The following is a 24,036-nucleotide window of genomic DNA, read 5'->3' on the forward strand; positions in this document are numbered from 1 at the left end:
GTGGCCTAGTTTGGAGGAGATCTCGGTGAGACAGATGAATGCTCTCTGAAACTCAGGCGTTATGGGTGGAAGCTATCGGATTCCCTATATCTCCAATACTGTTGTTGGAGGTGAGTTCCGGTGTTTGTTGTAAGTTTCCCGGTTGATTCCGGTGGTAAAGTGACTTGTTTGATCCAGCGACGACGTTTCAATCGGTGACGTGGTGGTGATACCTGTCTCCGGTGAAGTTTTCGGTTTGCAGTCCCACGGCGGCGGTTTCAAGTCATGTCTCAGTGGATGATGCGTTCTTGCTACGTGGTCGAAGAAATCGGTGGAGATTGGGTTTTTCCATGTTGTTTTTTTGGGCTTGAAATTTAGGTGGTCTACTGGACTTGCTCTGGATGGTTTGTGTATTTGGGGTCTGGTTTAAAGGACATCTTGTATTTGGATTTTGTTTTTTTTTGGCTTTAAGCCTTAATAATATTATCATTAAGATGGCAGAAAAAAAAAAGATAACTAATTTTCAAACTTACTGAGAATTCAATGTCAAAACTGATGGAGTAAGCATCGACTTATCGAGGTCATCTATAAATCTTTGTCTGCATCTAGCAAGCAAGCATACAATAATTTAAATAAAATGGTCCCCAAGTTTATTATGTAATCATGTAACTCTGTTTTCTATTCTTTTCTGTTACCAATGTATCTTCTTTTTGTCGTCGTTACTCGTGTACCAATGAATCTAGTCATTTTAAAGTGATGCTCCAGATAACATATATTCAAGTTTTTTGTATTTTTAACATATAATATATAGACAAGACCTATTATATATTAAAGAATTTGACGTGAGAGAATTGACATGAAATATCTTAAAAAGGAACAATTGTAGTATTATTGAAGATTTAGACACGTGAAAGCACATTTCTTTTTTTTTTGTCAACGTTAAAAGATAAAACCAGATACATCATACATACGAATGTAATATCACGTATGCATGAATGTATGAATTTTGACTATTTGCATAACCTTGTATTTTAATTTATCTTGCAATCCGCGTTACGAGATTTTTGGAACCAGTCACATGTTATTTTCTTATTATTATCCGAGAGATTAAATCTAATACTAGGATGATTAATGTAATTATGCTAATCTAAAATGTCCAATAATGTCTACCATGGAAAATTTTTAGTCTTCTTGAAAAAAAAGGAAAAAGTGTAGGAATAACACTGAATTCGACAAATGTCACAAATCAATGAGAGATGCCACTACTTTTTTTTGTCGACATGAGAGATGCTACTACTAAGCTTAGCTACTAAATTTGCATATTGTTTTTCTTAAATGACTAAACTACCCCAGCATAATTACAACTATCAACAAATTCCAGATACCCTTCACTCTTCTATCGTGCTCAGCTCCGCCGCGTAGCATTCCCTCCTCCGGCGACTACTAGTACTACCACCACCGTCAGCGTCAGCGTTTCTCTCCTTCCTCCTTCCGAAGCCTGAACCAACGGTATCATCACAGGAGGCAACTCTAACGCGATATTTATCACCAGGGACAATAGGATCTACACGTCTCCGGCGACAGCCTCCTCCACCACCACCACTTCTCATGAGCGCAGAGTTAGCTTTAGCGGCCAATGCAGCCATCTCCTCCGCTTGAAGTGGCTGACGAAGATAACGAAGAGGAAGAGCGAAGTATATCTGACCTAGCTGAAGCTCTTCGTCCGCGCTAATGGCAGAAAGAGCCTCATCGAACTCCATGTCGTCCGAGTTACAGATAAAACACATGGGGTTCTTCTGCAAAACGTATCCGACCTTCACGGGTTTCGTGAACTCCATCATCCTCCCGTCTAGCAAGATCAGTTTCGCCGTGGCCACTTGAGTCGACTCAGTCGAAGTGCATATACCCATTATGTATTTCTTTTGGTGAACTCGTTGAGCTGACTCGTAAGTCGTAACTCGTTTGCCGGTGAAAGGAGTGGGAATAATAATGTGGTAAGAGAAAGAGAAGTGCTGTGTTATAAATAGAGAAAATTTTTGATGCCACGTGGGATTTTGTCGTCTTGTAGACCAATAGAAGTGTGATGACAGGCTGTATAAGTGGTGGGGAGGATGACAGCTTTGTCTTGTTTAGATAATTTACCACTTTATTATTATTTTTACGTATAATTACCATGTCAGTGACTGCACTTAATTATTATGAAATAGATTCAGTTACTTTTGAAGCTTTAAATAGAACTGTTTTCGCGCGTTCATACATGTAACATTTTTTCTTTTAACAGTGTGTAGAGTACCATCTAGTATATGTGATGTCTATAAGAAAATGAATATGATTGTAATATATGGTTTTATTAGTGTATTATGAAGAAGAACACGCTTATTTTGTGAATATTATGTGTATCGTGGATAGGTAAACTATCAGTTTACTACATTGATACAAATGCGTGTGGGGTAGATTGGTGGGTTAACTTACTAAGATGAAAGATCTAAAATTAAATATCCGACATAAAAACAATAGGGTCCATTTTTATTGATGCCCTTTATGACTAGGTTACAATTTTAAATATATATTTATATATTATTTACCATTTTTGCATCTGAATAATTATGAACTTTTTTGTGAAAAATAATTATGAACTTTCTTGTCACTTTTAAATCTGTGATTTTGATTGGGGAATAAGCTGTCGGATCCTTTAAATTCATCAAGATATATATAACATGTGTTGTTTTCCCTATAATTTTTGTCGTGTGTTTTTATATGTTTCTAAAACAAAGTAGTTAATGAAGCATTAGTTTGATAATAAGAATATAACAAAGTTGTCATGACTTAAGCTAAATAGAGTACGCACTTTTCTTTTTCGACCATGGGTTTACATATTCCTCGTAAATAGACTTGTTTGCAGTTTTGGTTTACCAAGTTGCGTAATAAGGACTACTACTATTTTACCTTTCTAAATTGTACATAGAGGCATTTACCCAATCAAAAATGAAGGTGGGAGAGAAAAACAACAATTTTATGTAAAGACAATAGCTAGATAGAATATATAATTTTCAAGTAGCTCTTTAAAAACTATTTGATTGCGAATGTAAGAAAAACATGATTTGATTTTGTTGATCGATGTATATACACTTCCGAGAGCATATTCAGTATGCGAGTTAGGTGATCTCAAGTTGTATAGACTCTGAGCATTGTTTTGGGAAATTAAATAGTAATATTTGATCACCACCATCTTAAGTTCTCGGGTTTTGTCAGTATCCCTCGGAATCTACAATCCAGTAAAACTTGTAAGATAATGATTGGATTTTATCCTTACACAACTATAAGCTGATTGTATAACAATTCGATCATAATTACAATCACTACGCAATTAACTAGTCTTGATTTACTGAAATTCATGAGTTATTTTTTGCTTTATAATGTTACATTCTCTATATACATGTATGTTTCATACCACCAAATGAAAATAATCGACCGCTGAATGTCCAGGAAACATAAAGGAGGGAGTGTTAAAAAAGCAAGAGGAGAAGTGTCCAGTGGCCTGATTACTTATAGCCACGTTTCGTCTTTCCATTCATGAGATGCCGCGTAAACTCGGTACGTCCCTCGTTGCCTGTTGACGTCGCTCGTTATTGTTCATGCTTTCTGATAGTAAGAGCTTCTTAAATACAACAAAGTCAAAATGAATAGAAATCGGTGTATATGGTTCAGAATTATGCATCATTCAAATTTTATTTGGTTGTTTATTGGATCTGGATGAGGCGTCGGTCAATAGGTGGTTAATTGTCAACTATCACAGCGATGCCAGCCAGAAATGAAGTGTTTAGCTAATACCACTATCGTTTTCACGTTCTTTTGGGTCAAACGACCACTCTAAATTTTGTAGTAATAAAAAACCGATTTGACTATGTCCTAATAATGGATCGTTACAGGCTGAAACTAATCATCTAAACTCTCTCAGTTGATATAAAATATGGACACTAAGCTCAATATATATGCTTTTTATATTCTAATATGTATAGTATCATTTATCTTGCTTGTTCGAAAATGGCCTTGCTACAGTATATTATCACATTTGAAGAAATCTAAAATATCAATCATTTTCAAACATTGTATACGTAAAAGTCAGATGAAAAGATGGAGCTGGACTGTCGAAGCAATGCTTGTTAGTCAAAATACACTCTTAATCTGTGTTTAAATATTTTTGTACACAATAATGTCTATGTTCTTTGTTATAAGATACTTATGTCTTAATTACGTGTGTTTGTTTTTATTTATTACTTTTTCTGTACATAATCTAAAATATATATGCGTTTGTGAAATTTAATACTCCCTCCGTTTCATATTATTTGTCGTTCTAAGTCTTTGCACACAGATTAAGAAAACATTTAATTTTATATATTTTCAAAATAAAAATACTATTACCAATACACATCAACCAATATAAAAATAGAATAGAGAATATTTTCAATAAATTTTGCAGTGAAAACCGAAAACGACACTTATTTTAAAACAAAAATTTTGCTCTAAAACGACATATAATTTGAAACGGAGGGAGTAATGATTTATTATTTGAAAGGTTTCTATGTAGAGGAAAAAGAGAACGTCACATGCTCGATGCTTTTGTATGAAGCTTCATGGATGCTCCTCTCGCGGTCTCACCCCACAAAATGAGAAGATCGAATCAATTATCACCTCTTTGACCAACAAAAGACTGCTTTCTTGGACTTCCAAAAACTTTTTTCTTATAATGTTATTTTACATCAGTATACCAATAACCAAACCGCCAAATTACACATATCTCAATAAAGAAACATATTCTATTTGATTATTTACAATCCTTATAGGTGTTACCAGTCAGGTTTGAATTGGGATGGTTAGTCTTTTGTTTCCCACCATATAACAGTTCAAACATTTTCAGTTGAAAAGAGTTTTATTCCGTTTTCAAAGTTATGTGAAATTGTAAGCTACGGCACGATATTGTTTAGGATTCCATTTGTTCTGTTTTTAGTTATGATTGTTTTCTCTCTCTCTTTTGGTGTGGGTCGAAGAGGTGAAAGCTCCCGTTTAACATGTGCATCAATACTCTTTTGGTTGTGTTCTTATAGATTACTACTGATTTGTACTCATATCAGAATAACTAATCATAAGGAATTAGGTAAAAAGGAACCAGCATTGATCATGGCACGTCCCTGCATGTGTTTATATGTCGACTTGCATAATTTACTTAACCATTCAAAAAAAAATCGATTGGAGTTTCATATTATCTGAAGTACTTGAAATATCCATATGATCAAATTTTAATTATTTTCTAAAGCTAGAAGATATGTTTCATACGATATGGAATATATTGATTTTGGGGTCTTGTTTTGATAATATTATTGTTCATACAATAGTGGGACTCCCTTTCCTCCAATAATTTCTTGTTTTGTGTCTAAGATACATTGAAAAAAGCTCATACTCTTCATTGCGATGAAACTTCCCACCTTATAATTTTCATAGAAATTTAGAATCAAAGTTTCATCATCATGCAAGGTTGTCTTGGGACCCTCTATCTTTTAGTTAGTTTTGAGCGCTTTAGATTTAATAGGTCATATATAGGAAGCCGTTTTACAAAAAAAAAAGATTTAATAGGTCATAGAAGTATCAACTATTATTTTTTTTGTCTTGATTTTTCTGAACATTCTATATATGCATATCTATAATTTTGATATGTAAAATTTTGAAACAAAATAATAATTGTTCATTTTTAAACTTTTTAATTGCTGTGTTATTAAAAAGTGCCATTTTAAAACAACCTTTCATTTTGGTTGAGTAAAGGGGCTCCTCTCCTTTGGTTTATCACTTACAAAAATATTTGAGATATTACATATACATGTTCATAACTTAGCTTTCTCACTCCTAAAAAGATTGATTTAAGATAATGTTAATTTTTTAACGAACTTTTGTATATTTGTAGATTTGAGATAATGTTAATTTTTAAAAAATTGATGTAGATAATGTTAATTTTTTTAAAAAAAATTGTTTATGTGTAGATTTGAGTATCTAAGAAAACCTATAGGAATTTACGTACGGATCACATGAATCCTTATGTGCATGTACTTGAACAAGCAGGTGACTTTGATTAACCAAATACGAACATTTTAATATAAAAATGGTTCTCCTCTATAAGCAAATAAAGTTGCACTATTAGTATTCTAATTAATTGGATTCATTTGTATGTATGCTAATATAAAATAAATGTTTAAAATTTCAGATTCAGATATTTGCAAACCTGATGCAATTTGAGACTTTGAGTCATTTAAGATTTAGGATATAGTCCAGGTCTATATGCCTCCTCTCGTCTATTGTGTACGAGAATGAGAAATATGTATTTTCTCAACATGATGATCAGGGTAATCTACTAATATGATGGTTTCATAGTTTAATCTTATTAATTTTATGTTGTTGATCGAAAATGATTATTGAGTTTTACTTTAAAATCGGAATGTGATTTTTTTTGGTAACTGATAACTATATGTACCAAATTTCAGCAAACAAAAAAAGCTATATGTAAAACAATTTGGTTATAAAGATTTTGACCTAGCTAATGGTTCACAGTTGAGCTTGAATGTTTGACACAACTTGATTGGTAAGAATCTGATTACTTCACTATTAGTTGGCAATACTAAGCAAATTATAAGCCTATGTTTTGTCATTATAAAAGGTTACTTTCCTGGTTTTTAATTGTTATGTTCTATGTCACTATTAGTTTTCTTCGATAGTTTGGTGCAGAATATAGTGTAGAAAGTTTCGTGTAGACGCATGTGCAATGCGCAACAAACCTTACCAACTATGTACTATATAACAAGGTCAAAACTAGAAAAAAAAACAATGTGTCCAAACTGTTACATTTAAAATGCCACAAACATTTTCTATGAATGTAGTGTGTTCTCCCATATGACATTTGCTATTTAATTGAACAAATACAGATTGTAGGTTTTTAAAAAAGAAGGTTTAAAAAAAAAGGTTTTAAAAATATAGTAAATAAAGTCTCCAAAACTAGACCTATGTTTTTTGCTGAATAAATAGTAATAAATTTAATCTAATTGGGTTATATTAAATATGTGAGCGTGATCAAATATTTTAGAACCTAAAGATAAGTGGATCCAAAGTACAACTATAAAATTGGTGCGAGTTTAGGATATCTAGAATACGATGGAATCCTATATAATGTATGCACTGAGAAACAATTCGAATATTATTCTTTTTCCTACCAAGCTACAATTTTATCACGTTTCCCTGAACTATAAAAGAGAAATAACTATAAACTGGTGAAACAAACTCTGACTAATGAGAAAATAGAGAAGGAAGAAGACGAAAGTTAAAGAAAGTGGAAGCAAATGAAAGAAACGAAGACAAGAGAGCCATTGTCGCCGATAACTTGTACCGATCACAATGCTTCTCTCCAGCGCCGATCAAAATTACGGTCACACTCGCCGTTGAGCATGCACCTCCCAGTGACAAAAACGACAAAACCTGAATAAACACAAAGATCATTATTTTTTTTACTACATTGGAGTACTTAACTTACACTATACTACTTTTGTGTGATTATGTTAATTGGTTATTATAAAATGTAAAGAAAAACGACATTAAAGTTCCTTTGAAGAGCGATCAAAATTTAGAGTCCACCACAATCCAACAACGACAAAATAGATGTACAAGTTGATGTAATCTAGTGATTAAAGCAAAGCAAGTGATCGACATTCCACTGTAATTGCGATGTACTAGATGTTCATATGATGCTGTGATTAGTTGGATCAACTTTATCTAGCTTTGGTATGACTCGTTTTACATGGACCAGTTTAAAATAAATATGATAATTTCAACAATGTATACTAATAATGCTTCATTACTTTGAGACTGCACCACAAAGTCCCATTACCAAAAAAATAAGTAGAGTCTAAGTTAAACAAGAAACAAAACGAAAACAACAGTTTTTGCATAACAATGTTAAGGATTATTGACCTGAAATTTTAGAACATTGGATCTATTTTTTTTACAGTGGATACCATTATTCGATAACTAAAGCTTATCCTTTCAATGGCTAATGTTATTTGGATATCCATCTTTCTCATATGGTCCACTATATAGACATTATAGTGGAAGAAGTTATTGCAGAAAAGCAAATTTAAAGTTGTGGAATGTGTTGCAATTTCAATGGTTCTTGCATTGTATTTTGATAGCAACCAATCAAAAATATAATCTTATATACACGACTTGTCTATTACTAGCCACAATTGATTTATTTGGTAATACCTTTTTCAAAATATTTGGTTCATTTTAAAACGCATTTCTAATCAAATGAACCAATTGTATTAATCTCCTTCAGATGAATGTAGCTTAGGTTACATACACACATAGAATTATAGATAACTTACAAAGTCTCCAGAGACGATGACAGATAAAACTGTTGCCTGCAGAGGAAGTCTCTGAACGATGATGGAATAAGCTTCAATCAGGGCTAACGTAACGCTCCATGGTGTCACTAAACCCATCACTGTAACTAAATAACTGCTTCACAACAGTCATAAGTATCTTCAAAACATGTTTTTACAGTTTAAAATGAAATGTTTTCAACTCTTTTTTTTTACCAGAAGGCAGTGTAAGCGTAGAAATCGTCGTCATCGTTGAAGCACATGAAAAGAAGCGAAGCAGAAGAAAACAGAACCTGTCCAAGACGTAGACCAACGCTTGAGCTGGTTCCAACCACTTCCATGTCATTCTTACATGCTTCGTTCTTCCATTTATGGGTTTTCTATAAGAGTGGAACTTTGATAGATGACAAAAGTAAGAAACAGAGGAAAGGTCCTCTGTTTTTTCTCAGACAGGAGGTAAGTAGAAGTGACAACAATGGGTCATAAAGGCATTAATGGTTTGCTTAATTATGGATTTGTTCTTATTTTTCTTAACCAAAAATCATCCTCTTTGCTGTTACAAGCAATAATCCAGATCTAGAAATATGATATCTTAATCACTAATAATTAGTCTTTTAGTCACAATAATTAGCTTGTGATTAAAACCAAAAGTGAAAACAGCTAAACCACAAAATGATGGCATTCCACATGTACTAATGATCTGGAATCAATAATCTTTTGGAGACACGTAACATTTACTGGCACAAAGAGAACATATAGATTGATTAACAATAATAGTAAGCAAAAATAGAAAAAAGGATTTAAACGATTAAAAGTAGGCATGGGCGTTCGGGTACCCATTCGGGTTTCGGTTCAGTCTATTCGGGTTTCGGGTTTTTGGAGTCAAAGATTTCAGCCCCATTCGGATATTTCTAAATTTTGGTTCGGGTTCGGTTCGGATCTTTACGGTTTTCGGTTCGGGTTCGGATAACCCATTTAAAATGTTTTTAAATTTTCAAAATTCATTATATACTTTAAATTTTCAAAATCTATAAGAAAGATAATATATTACATATAAATTTTCATAACATATATGTCAAAATACTTTAATTTAACATATAAATTGATTTTATTTGAATATTTGGATAAAGAATCAATATATATTTAACTATTTTGGTGTTTTCAGTATACTTTAGCTATTTTAAACATTTACTTTTGACTATTTGCATATATTTTCCGAGTATTTTGGAAAACTTAAAGGTATCTTTATATATTTTTAATATTTTTAATATACATTATATATAAAAATAATGTATATATTTAAGTATATAAATTTATTTCGGATACACTCGGGTACCCAAAATATTTCGGTTCGGATCGGGTTCGGTTTCGGTTCTTTAAATACCGAAATTTTGAACCCGTTCAGATATTTAATCAATTTCGGTTCGGATTCGGTACTACTTTTCGGATCGGATTCGGTTCGGTTTTTCGGGTTCGGATTTTTTGCCCAGCACTAATTAAAAGCATCAAATCGTACTCATATAGTTTGAAGGATTCACGAGGTACAAAACGTTTTTCTCTGTTTCTTCTGTTAGAAAAAAACTTTTAAACCTTCACGAAGAGTTACCATCTGCTGCTTTGTCTGAAGACTCAGGAGCTAGTTTCTTCGATGGACTAGATTCTGCATTCATCAAAACTCGCTTCACTCCTCTTCCAACAACACCCAGATGAGTAACACCTGATGATGCTCCTCCTCCTCCTCCTGCACCAGTATGAGTGGTTGAGACAGTAGGCGACTCTAAGTCTTTCCCGGTGTTCCCAGTCCCCATCCGAGAAGAGCTCATCTCACCAGCAGCAGTAGCAACAGCTTTGTCACTAGCACTTGCCTTTGCTGATGCCATGCCCATCAGCTCAGCAAGAAGTTGATTTGGGTTCTCTGCTTGGTGCTTCAAATCTTCAAGCTGCAACAAACAAAAGTTGACATGAGTATGTGTTTTTTGGAGTTCTTTTTTTTTTTAAATGTCAAACGATGGTTAAGCACACTTGCCTTCTTTTCTAGCTCCTCTGCGAGACCAGATAAGGTTCTGATCTCAGCTTCTTTCTCTGAAGCAGACTTATCATCAATGCAGGGAACATCGGATGATTGTTGGATTCCTTGGTCTATCTCAGAGACAGCCGAGGACGTTGCTGTTCCAGATGGACACTTGACCTCATTAGTGAGCCTCTCCATCCGAGATTTGCAGATTAATATAGCCTTCTGACAATATGGTATTGCTTCCTTAGTCTGACATCCGGTCTCTAGACATGCAAATGCGGAAGTTTCTGAAATGTTCAAGTTAAGTTCATATAAACAATCAACAGAATGCACAGAAGAAAAAAAGAGAGAGATATCAAAGGATACAGCTCGGTTATGTGTCGACTGTCAGGTTCAACCAATCGCTCTAAGATGGACAGAGCTTTCTTGTAGTCACTCAAGGAAGACTCAATGTCCTCTGCATTGTTAAATAAACACAAACAAAAAATCAACCTATCACTGATGAGAAAACGGGACGTTACTGAGGTGAAATGAGAAAGAAAAGTAACCTCTCTCGAGGGAGATTTCAGCAAGGGCAGAGAGAATATCAACTTTCTCCATTGTATCAGTTGAGTGTTTGTCAGTAATAGCCCTCGCGATGTCGAGCATTTTCCATGCCATATCCAAATCAGACTCATCATCAGCATCAGCGTCAGATATGTCATCGTCTTCACCATCCTCCCCTTCCTCTTTACCATCACAGCCTACATAAGAAAAAGAGAAAAACCTAAATAAGACGAGACTGTTCAATCCGTAATCTTTAAGTGAATGGAGGCACAACGACAGTCAAACATTATAAATTCTATAAAGGTGACAAGTCTCAAAATTTAAGTACCTTCTTGCCCACCACTTGAGCTCCCTTGTCGGTCACTAGACACAACAGATGCAGCGACAGACTCGCCGTTTGCAATATTCTTAGTAATAGACTCTTGCTGAGCTTCTTCACCACCATCTTTCTTAGGCATGTTACCAAGGGGATCAGCTTCAGCCTGAGCCTTCTCCAGAAGAGCAGATCCATATTTGTAATACGCGTTAACGCACTCAAACGCAAGTTCACCATAGTGTTCAACCCTACCAAGCAGCAACATAGATCTGAAGTTAACCCCTTACACATCACTTTTGACAATAGACAAACACTTTGGACTGTGAATGAAAATCAAAACCTGATCTCAAGGGCACGGCTGAAACAGTCCACAGCTTCAGCAAAGTCACAGTCTTTCAAAAAGACGGAGCCTTTCTGAGTCAGCTCATCTGCCAACTCAATCGTCTTCTCACGCTCCTCCTCCTCAGTTACAGCACTCTCCTCCGCCGCGTTGTTGTTGTTGGTGGATTCAATGCCTGCAGATTCAACAGTGGCTTCGATCGAGGCATGATTAGGATCTAGGTTCTGCGCGACCTCCGTCACAGGCTCGTCACAGGCTGAGGCTTTTTCTTCAACCATGATTCAAGCTTGAGAATTGGGGTTTCTGGGTGAGGTTCCAAATCAACTAGAAATGTACCCTAAAACCCTTTCTTTTCTTTTTTTTCCCCCTTTGGCGGACTTAGCAAAAATGAAACAAAAGACGTCGTCGTTTTGTGTTCTAACGCGCTGGTTATTTTGAGAAAAATTGAAATTTTCCCAAAATCAAAGAAAAATCCATTATTTTTACCAATATATACAAAAGTGCTTGGACTTTCTAGAATGTGCAATCTTAAAATGCAAATTTTTACCACTAAAACTATTTTTTTTTCTAAAATTGCTTATATATATATATATATATATATATATATATATATATATATATAGATTTTTTTATCATATTCTACCAGTTAGAAACATTATTAACAATTTTTAAGATTTTGAAATTTCTAAAAATATTGATCTAGCAAGGCTATTTTTTGACAAGACACTCTTTTATGCATTTTAATAAGATCTGCATATTGTTTTGTACTATTTTGATATTGTGATGTTTTATGTGTTTTAACGGAAATCGCAGAGTCGGTTTTTCATTTAATCTTAGAGTGGATTCAATTATTCATTCGGTCCATTATACCTGAAACTCATGTAAGTATAAAGAGTGAGACTGTAATTTAAGAAAAACCGAGAGATCTAAACTAAAAATATTTGTTATTTATATCTCCACTAAACTAATAATTTATTTAACCAATGGTTAATTTACATTAATAATAACATGTCTTCTTCTTCATTCATCGCAATATAGATTAAAATGTGTGGTTGCTAATAGCTTAAACAGAAACAAAAGTCATTTTTAATGATGATCTATTTCTATATTCTGATAATTATCATCGATTTGTAAAGTTAGAAACCTCATGTGTGTTCGTCATATCCATCTTTGATGATCATCCCTTTCCGTATTCTGATAATCATCGTTGACTTGTAAAGTTAAAACCTTTAATGACAATGGTAGCTCGCTTAGTGTTTTCATTAAGCCTTACATCTACTTACGGTATCAATCGAAATTATCAAATTGTTAATCTACGAAGAACATAATTATTTCTGATATGGCAATGTTTTATGCATTTTAATGAGAACTGTATGTCGTTTTGTACTATTTTTGATATCGTGATGTTTTTATGTATCTTAATAGGAACTTGAGATCTTCTGTCATTTAATTCTAGAATTGATTCAGTTATGCATCCGTTCCATTGTACCCAAAGCCCATATAAGTATTAAAAGTGAGACTGTAGTCTGTAGCTTAAGAAAAACTGAGGGATTTAAATTTAAAATATTTTGTTACTTATATTTACAATAAATTAATAATTTATTTAAACAATGGTTAGTTACATTAATTATAATGTGTCATCTTTTTTCACTCATTGAAATCTATAATATTAAAATAGAATATCTACTAGTAGTTTAGTATTCTTCAATTAATTTTCAAATTATTTACAATGGTATATCATTGCATTTAAATTTAATATAACTATATGTTTTATTTAAAATAGACAACTGAATATTTCTTATATTTATAGTAACTAATCTTTCCATATTTTTTGTTGTAAATGATAATAATTCTAATTTATATGCAATCTATATTTTTCATTTAATTTAAACATTTAGTAGTCTAAACATTGGTGGTTATACTATAAAGTTTGATCTGATACATTTTTAAATTAAATGTAATGCTTTCTAAATTGATGTTACATAAATTTCTTAAATATATACGCTTACAAAACCAACATTTCTCATAAAGCTTAACTAAAAATTTCTAATTATCTTTAAATTAATATTTAAGAACGTAAAATAAAATAGATTTTTCTAGACAAACTTATCATTAATAAGTAGATAACTAGATTTTGACCCGCACACTCGTGCGGGTATATATTTTTATAAAATATGTTGTTTTCATGTTAATATTATAGTTGGACAAAAAATCTAAATCCAAAAAATCGAACTGATCCAGATCTAAAAAGAAATATCAAACCCGAACAGAAATTGATTAAATATAAAATTTTGGTATTTAGAGAGCTGAAACCGAATCTGATCCAAACCGAAATATTTCAGATACCTGAATGTATTTAAAATAGATTTATATACTTATATATATTATTATTTTTAGATTTGATGTATATAAAAACATTCAGAATACATACAGTACTTATAAGTTGGTTTAAATAATTGAATATATATATAAATAGTCAAATGTAAATATCTAAAAAATTTAAAGTATACTCAAATCATCAAAAATACAAAATAATTATCTATTATCTATCCAAATATTTAAATCAAATCAATTTATATGTTAAGCTCATGTATTCTGATATATGTTATTCAAATTTATATGTAATATATTATTTTGAGTATATAATGAATTTTAAAAATAATTTAAATGAGTTATCCGAACCCGAACAAACCCGTAAAGATCTGAATCGAATCCGAACTAAAATTTAAAAATATTCGAATGAGACTGAAATCTTTGACCCCGGAATACTGAAACCCAAACAGACCCAAACAAAACCCGAATAGGTACCCGAACGCCCACCTCTAATTCACAATCTACTTTAAAACACAGCAAACATATAATTAATAGTATTTTATATGTACTATCATATAAATAATCACATATATTATTTTTAATTTAATGTGAAATAAAAAAATCATAATTTAAGTTGGTATATGAAATTTGACTTTGTATTGTATTTTTCTTATACATATTGAAAACATTTTTAATAATGGTTATTGGACCGGTTGGGCCAGTCCGACCATTGATCCAACTATAGTTTCGAATCAATGTCCGGTCCGATTTTCAAAACATTGATAAATATATTATGTTGAGTTAAATATATTATTATTGAAATATTATGATATTTTGGGACAAATTTAAAATCAGTTAAATAGGTGATCAACTTACAAATTTAATATCTTGTTTATTAGATAGATATGGGGAGATTGTAACTTTAAAATATTTAATAGTTGATATTATTTCTTTTATATACTTTAAATTGATAAGGCTTTTTAAAAATTATAAAGAATAATCTATATTATTAAAAGAGAAGTACACATATAAAATGCCCCTTAGTTTTCAGTGTTATTTACACTTCCATGCCACTGATATTAAATAATACTTCCTATCTTAATGCTGTCTTTTCACTTTAATTAATGTGTTTTCCTAAATTAAATTTGAATTAAATACACAATTAAATAATATTTCCTATTTTAATGCTTTGTCTTTTCCACTTACATTAATGTGTTCTAAAATTAAATTTGAATTAAATACACTTCATTAACTTCTCAATTAAAATAATGTCGAATTCAAAAAAATACATTTTTATTGGACAAACAATTCATGAAAATTATAATATCAACTCTTCATTGAAAAAATATGAACGAAAAGAATATTATCAAATTTGAACCGAAACTAGATACTATCCAAACGGATTTACCATTTTGGTATCTAGAGAACCATAACCAAACCTTATCTGAACGAAATATTTCAGATATTCGAATGTATTTAAATTATATTTATATACTACAATATGTTAGCTATTTTTCGAGTTAATATCCAAGATATAAGTTATTTTAAGTTGTTTAAAATATTTGAAATATAAAAAATAGTCGAAAGTAAACATCTAAAGTAGATAAACAATAATCAAAACACCAAAATACTTAAAATATATATTTATTCTTCATCCAAATATTCAAGCTAAACCTATTTAAATTTTTAATTTAGGTACTTTGGCTTACATTACTCAAATAATTTAAAGATATATAAATTTAAAAAAATTAAAAATAATTTAAACGGGTTATCAAACCCGCAAAAATCCGAATAAAACCGGAACCAAAGTTTATAAATACCTGAATAGAGCTAGAATCTTTAAATTCAAAATCTCAAACCTGAATATATTTTAACCGAATTCGAGTAGATATGCAAATATCCACCCCTGACTTAATCAATATAAAACGATCAAATATTACAAATATACTATTTAGTATAAATAAATAAAAATTGAAAATTGATACCCGTGCGGTCGCACGGGTCAAGATCTAGTGATTAGTTAAAAGTGATTCACGTATAGCATTATTCAAAGTGCTTCTTTTTTTTGTTGAAAAATCATTTCTTGTATCAGTTAGAGAATATTTAGGTAAGTAGATAATTAATGATAATTTTAAATGAATTTATTACTAAAGGAAATGGCACAAGTTGGTAAATACTAAAAACAATTAAGGGTTATTTTCTATTTGTACTTCACTTTTAATAGGATATAGATTTTTACAATTTCTGTTTTTCAGTTTATTTCATCGAATATAAAAAATATTTATTAAATAACAAACCTATCAATAATTTTATCAACAAAAATAATCAATCGAGTAGACTCAAATGTGTGGTTGGTAATACAGACCATCTTTGATGATCATCCACTTCACGTCTGTATTCTATAATCATCAAACCTTTAGTGATGATGGCAGCTCCCTTAGTGTTTTCGTTGAGAATTTTATCTACTCCTCATCATGGGATCAATCGAAATTTTCAACCTTTTCTCCTAACCCAAACAGGAGCTCCTCCTAGATATCGTGCTCTTCGTTGCCAAGCAAACTCTGAATCTTCCGAACCCAAGGTGAAAAAGTTTCGATTTTTTTTGTTAATTATGGGTCGATGGTGAATTTAGCTAAAAGTAAATCTTCTTTCCGTGATTCAGGAGAAATTGGTGGTAGATAATGGCTCTACTAGTGAAATTTCACCTGCGTCGAAAGTAGCGGAACCATCACCTTCTTCTTCTTCTTCTTCTGCGTTTCCTGAGTCTCCAAACAGTGATATTAACAGAAGAGTCGCTGTTGGTTCTGTTGTTGCCGCTTTGGCCTTGTTTCTATCGACAAGGCTTGATTTTGGGATCTCCTTGAAGGATTTAACTGCTTCAGCCTTGCCTTACGAGGAGGTTGGACTCCTCATCTTGGTTTAGATTTAGCTTTATACGAAATATGCTTTAATGATTTCTTTTGTGTGTTAGGCTTTGTCGAATGGGAAGCCGACAGTGGTTGAGTTCTATGCTGATTGGTGTGAGGTTTGTCGAGAACTTGCCCCTGATGTTTACAAAATCGAGCAGCAATACAAGTAAATCCCCTCTTTTATATGGGTGTTAATGCTTTGAAGAAGATTCTAGTTGCAGAAGCGAACCATTAAGGCAAACCATGTGTTGTTTTTACTTTCAGGGACAAAGTGAACTTTGTGATGCTAAATGTGGACAACACGAAATGGGAGCAAGAGCTGGATGAGTTTGGTGTTGAAGGTATTCCTCATTTCGCTTTCCTCGATCGACAGGGGAACGAGGAAGGTAATGTGGTGGGGAGGCTCCCGAGGCAGTATCTAGTTGAGAATGTCAATGCCCTTGCAGCCGGAAAGCAATCAATTCCTCATGCTCGAGCCGTGGGACAGTACAGCAGCGCCGAAGCACGCAAGGTTCATCAGGTTACTGACCCCTTAAGCCATGGATAGAAAGAGAAAGAGACATCACAACTCTATAGTGCACAAAAGATAGACAGTAAGGGGAACAACTGAAAATTAGCAATGTTTCATATTTGTAACTAAATGTTCGGTTTCGTTTTATTACATGACTTATAAAAACTCTAATCTGAATCCGAAGAAAATGAGGACTCAGCTCAGATACCATATTTGACAGAGTCTCCCTCATTTCCTGAAGCTCTTCACTTCCAAATCCCCACTTCTCTACTACATATGATCCCAAGGCTCCCCTTTGGATCCCAAGTTTCTCCAGATTCCCCAATCTAGTTTCCAATAACGGCAAAATCGCACTCGAGGATCTCCATCTTATAGCTACTGGTATGGAGTGAACATCCAGTGAGCCTCTGTACAGAGAATCTGACCCCGGACTGCTCAAGATCTCGCCTCTCCTCTTCAATGATCAGGATCCTTTTCAATTAAAATAATGACCTCTTGTATTCTACCAAATATTACGCATGATTAAAACTTAGATTCATTCAACACAATGTTCATATTTTAATAAGGTAAATATTGTTTGCACAAAAATTAATTATTGTCTTGTTTGAAAATATTGTAGTATAATATTGTTTTTATATCTATTTTTTAATAGAGACATATATTTAATTTAAAATCCTACCAAAATCCAACATAATGTTTATATTTTAATGAAAGATGAAATTTCGATGTCAAACAAAAAAAAGTTAAGAAAATTCAAAGAAAATGATGTCGACGATAAAGTATCTCTATCTACCTATACATGTACAAGGCGCAAGAAGCTGTTCCACTCCAACCAAACATGCAAATCTCGTGGATTTTAAACAAACACCATCCTAATAATTCATATCCGTGAATCAATTTTTCTATCTCAATAAAGAAAATCTCAAATCGTTATCTTGTTGTCAATTTTAAGACCCAAACAAATCTTATCTTTAAACTACGATTTTGTTTTTTGAACAATAAAAGATTCTTTTTTTTTGAAAGCTGGTTAACAATAAAAGATTCTTTCTTCCTTTTCCATAATAATCATTCTCTTATTCGGTAGATTCAAGAAATCCATGTCTTTGCACAGACAAGGTTGCAGTGTTTCACCTTCTTGTAATAATCATTCTCTGATTGTAGTGTTTTTACCTTTTGAAGGTAAAAAAAAAAGTAAACAGAACGATAAGTTTTACCGAGACAGCAAAAACAACAAAAGAAATTTTAAATTCAGACATAAGAAGAACAAAATCTTTGATTTATCAGTTTCACTTTCTTATGAAGTAACAAAAAAACTAAAACACAAGCCTGAGGAGTTTGATCTCTCTCTCTTTCTCTCTATCTATATTCCCTCTCTCATGTTATACATCTACCAAAACTCCGAGCAAAACTTTAAAGTTTTTGAGCATATGACAACATATAATGGTAACTTTTATCTATGCATGTCTTCAAAGCTCAAGATCCAACGCTGGTCTATTTTTATTTGACACACTTTTCCAGCTGCTACGTCCATCAGATTTCACTTCATCCTCTGAGCTATGACCATTATTACTGAACAAACAACCTCTATCAACAACAAGCGGGCTCTGTGGTGAATCCGACCTCGTCAAACTTATTAAGCTCTGTGTTTCCCTATCTAACAAAACAGGCTGATCCGAGGATGGCAGAGTCTTTGCTGGATGCAGCGGATGCTTACGGATATGCATTCTATATTTCTGCAATAGAATATCATTTTCACAAACTGTCAAAATCATTCATCCACAAATCAAAGTTCTAAGTTTGTAAACAAAAAGAAAATATGAGAGCTTTTTATACTTGTAAATGGCTCTTGACTTCATCATTGGTTAAACCATCAACTCTCATCATTTCTCTAATCTGCTTTGGTGTTGCCACTGGTCTCAACATCAACAACATAAACAAACATAATCTCAGTATAACCAATCAAATTTATAGTAAAACAAAGTTGGCTTTTTTTATAGGTTTAAGGACTAACCTTGTGGCCCTCCAAGGCTGTGAAGAGCATCAACGAATTTACGGTGAAGTTCCTGTGACCATCTCCTTCTCTGATCTTTCTTCGGAACGTGATGGCTCTGTATAATAGGTTTGCTGAATTGAGGATGATTCTGCTCAATTCTCCTATAATCCATCAGTATTTCTGATGTTGGAGTCCTGAGAGACAGAGGAGCCGGAGGAGGCGGTGGTGGAGGGTTATATGGTGGTGGAAATGCTCCTCCCTGATTATTACATGTCTGAATAGGCTTCTGAGTCACACACCCATCCTCTTCTTCATTTGTCTGTTCACAAAATGATCAAAAGGTTAAAATCACAAAACAGAACATCAAAAGGTTTGATTTTTTTTTTTCATCTTACCGATTGCAATTGAGAGTTAGGATTGGAGATCCATAACTGGGCAGAGCTCATCCAGTTCTTCTTATTATTGTCACTTTCCAATCTTACCCTTTCACCCACATCTAATTTACAATTTGATGCCATCATCATCACTGATGAAGCCTCTTCCTTTAACCTCTCAATCGCTACACAAACGAGAAACCATTTCGTAATCAAATAACACAAATCGAACAAAATCGAGAATCTAGAGAGAGACAAAGGTACCTTCGTTCAATAGGAGCATGCATAGAGGTAGCTCCCGTTTAAAAACATCGATCTTTCTCCTCTCTTCCTCTAATTTTCCGACATAATCATCGATTTCAGACAGTTTCGAGTCGTGGTCTTTGATCCTCGACACTTGGTCGAGAAATTGAGACAAGGGTTTTGCTAAGGAGTACATCGACAGATTCAAATTAAGACCCATCTTATCTGTATCTGTCTGAACCATCGAATAAGAACAAAAGAAACAATAAAGATATCAAAAGACAGCTACGAGAGACGTTTATTTATAAAGAAGGTATTGGGGGAAGAAGATGAAGGACGCGGTGAGTCGAAGCCGCTGTAATTAAGTGGAATCTCGAGGGCGTTTACGTAAAATTTGGTTTAATTTAGATTATCTTTAAATATGGAACAAAGAATCTTTTTGTGATGGCCCGTACACACGCGGCGAATCGTTACACTCACTTATTCTATATTTATTCTCCTCTCTTATTTTATTTTTGATTTGTTTCCTTTTTTTCTTTAATTTGTAAGAATACACAATATCCATATTTGGGAAACTTGTTATTGTTTTGGTATTAGTAGTTGCCATTCAATCAAGATTCTCATACTCTTTATCCTGTATTTAATGTTTTTAGATTATAAAAATAAATGTTGTATTGTGAAAGAATGAATAGTTCTGTACTATTTTGTGCACGAGCAATGGTTGAGGTTGTTCCACTGAATACATATGTTTTCTAAATTAATATATATCTCACTTACTTTACTGTATATCTTTATAAATGTTGAAAATTGAACCTTTTTAACAAAATGTGGATTCTTATAATTTTTTTTAAAAAAAATTGAGTCAGAGATATGAAATTTTATAATATATAAAATTGTTATTATTAGTTTTTTTTTTTGAGAACTGGCTAAACTTATTTGAGTTAAAATGGTAATAAATTATTTGTACATATCTTGAAGGTGTGAAATCTTCTTTTTTTTTGTTGTTTTCCTTGTAGAACAAGGAGTTTCATATACTAAATCTGCTATGTTTTTTATATATAGATCATCCCTTTTATTAGGTGTGTATCTATTCATTAATGTTTTGGTGTTTGAATTAGCAAAAAATGGAAAAGATATAGCAAAATTGGATCTGACCCAAAGAAAGACAATTGGAGAGTTGATATACATGATGTTAAAAATATGGAAAGTTGATATACATCTTCTGCGTCTATGTTTGAATTTACGTCGTCTAAATATTTAAAAATATAAACATGACTTTTGAGTTTTGACTGTTCAAATTATCTCAGCATGGCGTTATACTTAACTCGATTTAGTAGAATATAAACTTTCGTTATATAATATTAGACTAAATCAGCTTCGAACGATTTTTATTAAATTGACAAACGCACTATATAAGTCGGATGATACATAGATTCGTGCTTTACAATTTGCACCACTAGATGTATTATATAACTAGACTACATAAGTCAACAACCCTATAAATAATCTTTGGTATATAACATATCCTCTTTAGTTTATACGAAAAACCTTTTTTTTTTTTGAAAAATTATACGAAAACCTTTTGTTTCGTTTTATCGTTATTATTGAAACAAGGAGTATACCTACCAAACACAAGTATGTATAACACAAACTAGATGTGTTAGAAACCGACACATATCGGTGCAGAGTATGTGGCAATAAGAAAAGTAAAGTGGTCAAAAGAACTCGGCATAGTCTTTTTAACCATACGCAATGTCGATTTACATTCACATTGAGCTATAGTCTAAACAAAATCACGTAACCTAGTATTTAGTACTATAAACTTTGTGGTCACATAACCATAGTATTTAGTACTATAAACTTTATGGTGCTCTTCTTTCGCTTTTTATTTGGATAGGCATAAACAAGTTATACATTTTAATATGGATGCTGTTTCTTCAAACGAAGGTGTATCATAGTGTCGCAATACTCGATAGTATGCAAATAACTGGAGTCTTTCTCACTAGTAACACTAGTACACTACACGATCACAGATTTTGGGAAATGAAAATCTGCATAAGAAAATGAGGAATAACATAAATTTGTTTTGCTATTGATAAAACGTAAACGAAAATGAGATAATTTATTTTGTTCTTTGATTCTTTCCATGAAGCTTATAATATGACACTTTGGAGTTATATATATTATGTATAACAAAAAAATGATGGAGACTTAGCAAAATTAACTATTAATCCATTGTGTTTATTACTAATAAAAACTTAGGTATGACGAGTTCGTATCTTATAATAGTTGTGGCTTTTAGAAGAAAAAGGCGATGTAAATATTTCAGAAAAGAAAATCTAAAACGCCAATGAGCAATGAACAAAAAAGATCTTTCGCATAATCCAATGTAAAAAGAAAAGATCCCACGACACAAACCAACTTTTTCGACGGTTTTTCTTACTAGCCATACACAAATATCTACCAGTTTAATACTAGCATTTAACTTTTCAAAATAATGTGATTCCTATAACCAAAAGAAAATATTCCGGAACACACCATAGCATGCATGCAGCATGTAATATGTCTAACCACAAGGAATCTAACGGACGGACATAAAGAAACGGCTATTTATAGCCAACTACTGCAAGACATGTGTCCAACTAATCTAAGATTTTTCACTGGAAACGTCTCGAGTTGTATGTAATAAGGACGTCGAGAAAGTGATAGCGCTGATTAATTAGAATCTCTCTTGTGGTTCACGAAACGTGTCCTTAACTTTTTTGTATTTGTTTTTCAATCCATTCCTTTTATTTGATTTTTTCTTACAAAGTTCTAACAAACGATGGCTTTTTGCCCTGTCTATCTCATTTGAAGATAAGGTTCTCGTCGTTTCTATCTGCGAGAATCCAATGATATCTTTTGGTGGATAAACAAAGACAACCTCCACTATTCTTCTAATAATTCTCTTTTCAAGTCTTCTTATTTATAAAAATTCAAAATTATAACGTTTTGGCATCAATCATTAATCACACAAGGAATAATTTGATGGTATATACTGTAAATTTTGTTTAAAAATTCTGCAAGGGATTTACAAAATCTCCCTATACGCAACATAATGAATTCATAAAATTTTCCACAACATATTGAAATCCATAATATACATCTAAGAAAAAACATAAAACTATATTTTAATAATCGAGAATCTTGAAATGAATTCCATGCTAATCAACAGGAATATATAAACAATTAGTTAAACTTGTCAACCTAAATCGTTGATGCTTAATACAAACCAACCATGAATGAGATAACCGAACAAAACCTCAGAATACAAAACTCATAATCAATCCTTGAGCAACTTGATCACCATGAAGTGACTAAAAATTATATAACTAATTATAAATCCCGTAAACTTAAAGTTATCATTTGTTGGGATATTCATTGAATTTAATCAGCAGTAAGACTAAATTTTGTGAATGATTTCACATATATGTTTTAAACTTTCTGAAGACATTGTATTTGGTAAACAGTGGATACATGTAGTTTCAAAGATTCTTTTATTTTCTAACAACAAAAGAATCGAATGTGTTTGGATGGTTTTTAGTTTCATCTTGTAAAGATGAAATAAACCAGTAACATGCTGTTTTCTCGTGACTAACAAAGGAACAAAGAGAAATAGTAAAATTCCATTTTCCGTCTAACAAAAAAAAAAAGCAAAAGTAACTCAATAAGTAAAAATATATAGAGAGTCAACAACAAATCCGTTGTCGTCTAGCGGTTACGATAGGACCCGGGTTCAATGTTCAGCAACGGAGCCCTTTGTCGTTTTTTTCTTCTTCTTTTCTCGTTTAGTGTCTTCGTGAAAGATGAATCAGTGGAGTGCGAGAAAGTTAAGCACTTTCCACGTACTGATATCCAAGCGAAACCTCTCATCATCTTCTTACGCCTCAACGAAGCCATTCCCCGACAAAAAGTTCTTCAGTTTCGAACCAACAAGACGTTAATGTCGTCGAGCGATTATTATGCAAAGGTAAGCGATTCGGCGAAGCAATCGATGTTCTGTGCGAGCAGAAGCTTCTGGGAGAAGCGATACAACTTCTGA

The 24,036-nt window shown here is 32.6% G+C and overlaps 4 protein-coding genes and 1 pseudogene across 5 annotated transcripts; 1 reads left to right on the forward strand and 4 right to left on the reverse strand.

Moving 5' to 3' along the window:
• Nucleotides 1-1,144: 1,144 nt before the first annotated feature.
• LOC130503911 (uncharacterized) lies at nucleotides 1,145-1,972 on the reverse strand. Its single transcript, XM_056998485.1, has one exon. The coding sequence runs from the start codon at nucleotides 1,887-1,889 to the stop codon at nucleotides 1,368-1,370; it is 522 nt and encodes a 173-aa protein (XP_056854465.1). The 5' UTR covers nucleotides 1,890-1,972; the 3' UTR covers nucleotides 1,145-1,367.
• A 5,190-nt stretch (nucleotides 1,973-7,162) lies between these two features.
• On the reverse strand, nucleotides 7,163-8,746 carry LOC130503908 (CASP-like protein 5C1). 2 transcript variants are annotated; one of them, XM_056998480.1, is made up of 3 exons: nucleotides 8,613-8,746; nucleotides 8,400-8,535; nucleotides 7,163-7,494 (listed from the first exon to the last, which is right to left on the reverse strand). In XM_056998480.1, exons 1-3 carry the CDS (start codon nucleotides 8,735-8,737, stop codon nucleotides 7,306-7,308), a joined length of 450 nt encoding a protein of 149 aa, XP_056854460.1. In that variant the 5' UTR covers nucleotides 8,738-8,746; the 3' UTR covers nucleotides 7,163-7,305. The 2 variants fall into 2 exon arrangements, with proteins under 2 accessions (XP_056854460.1, XP_056854461.1); XM_056998481.1 differs by having other exon boundaries at nucleotides 8,400-8,532; nucleotides 8,613-8,742.
• A 1,146-nt stretch (nucleotides 8,747-9,892) lies between these two features.
• Nucleotides 9,893-11,984, reverse strand: LOC108829120 (uncharacterized; annotated as a pseudogene).
• A 4,259-nt stretch (nucleotides 11,985-16,243) lies between these two features.
• Nucleotides 16,244-17,585, forward strand: LOC130503910 (thioredoxin-like protein HCF164, chloroplastic). Its single transcript, XM_056998483.1, has 4 exons — nucleotides 16,244-16,506; nucleotides 16,588-16,824; nucleotides 16,897-17,000; nucleotides 17,099-17,585. Exons 1-4 carry the CDS (start codon nucleotides 16,348-16,350, stop codon nucleotides 17,379-17,381), a joined length of 783 nt encoding a protein of 260 aa, XP_056854463.1. The 5' UTR covers nucleotides 16,244-16,347; the 3' UTR covers nucleotides 17,382-17,585.
• Nucleotides 17,586-18,571: 986 nt separating this feature from the next.
• LOC130503909 (transcription factor HHO5-like) lies at nucleotides 18,572-20,289 on the reverse strand. Its single transcript, XM_056998482.1, has 5 exons — nucleotides 19,977-20,289; nucleotides 19,734-19,897; nucleotides 19,357-19,657; nucleotides 19,179-19,255; nucleotides 18,572-19,078 (listed from the first exon to the last, which is right to left on the reverse strand). Exons 1-5 carry the CDS (start codon nucleotides 20,197-20,199, stop codon nucleotides 18,812-18,814), a joined length of 1,032 nt encoding a protein of 343 aa, XP_056854462.1. The 5' UTR covers nucleotides 20,200-20,289; the 3' UTR covers nucleotides 18,572-18,811.
• Between the last annotated feature and the right edge of the window lie 3,747 nt (nucleotides 20,290-24,036).

The sequence above is a fragment of the Raphanus sativus genome, unplaced genomic scaffold, assembly GCF_000801105.2.
Source record: "Raphanus sativus cultivar WK10039 unplaced genomic scaffold, ASM80110v3 Scaffold1221, whole genome shotgun sequence".
Lineage (NCBI taxonomy): Eukaryota > Viridiplantae > Streptophyta > Magnoliopsida > Brassicales > Brassicaceae > Raphanus > Raphanus sativus.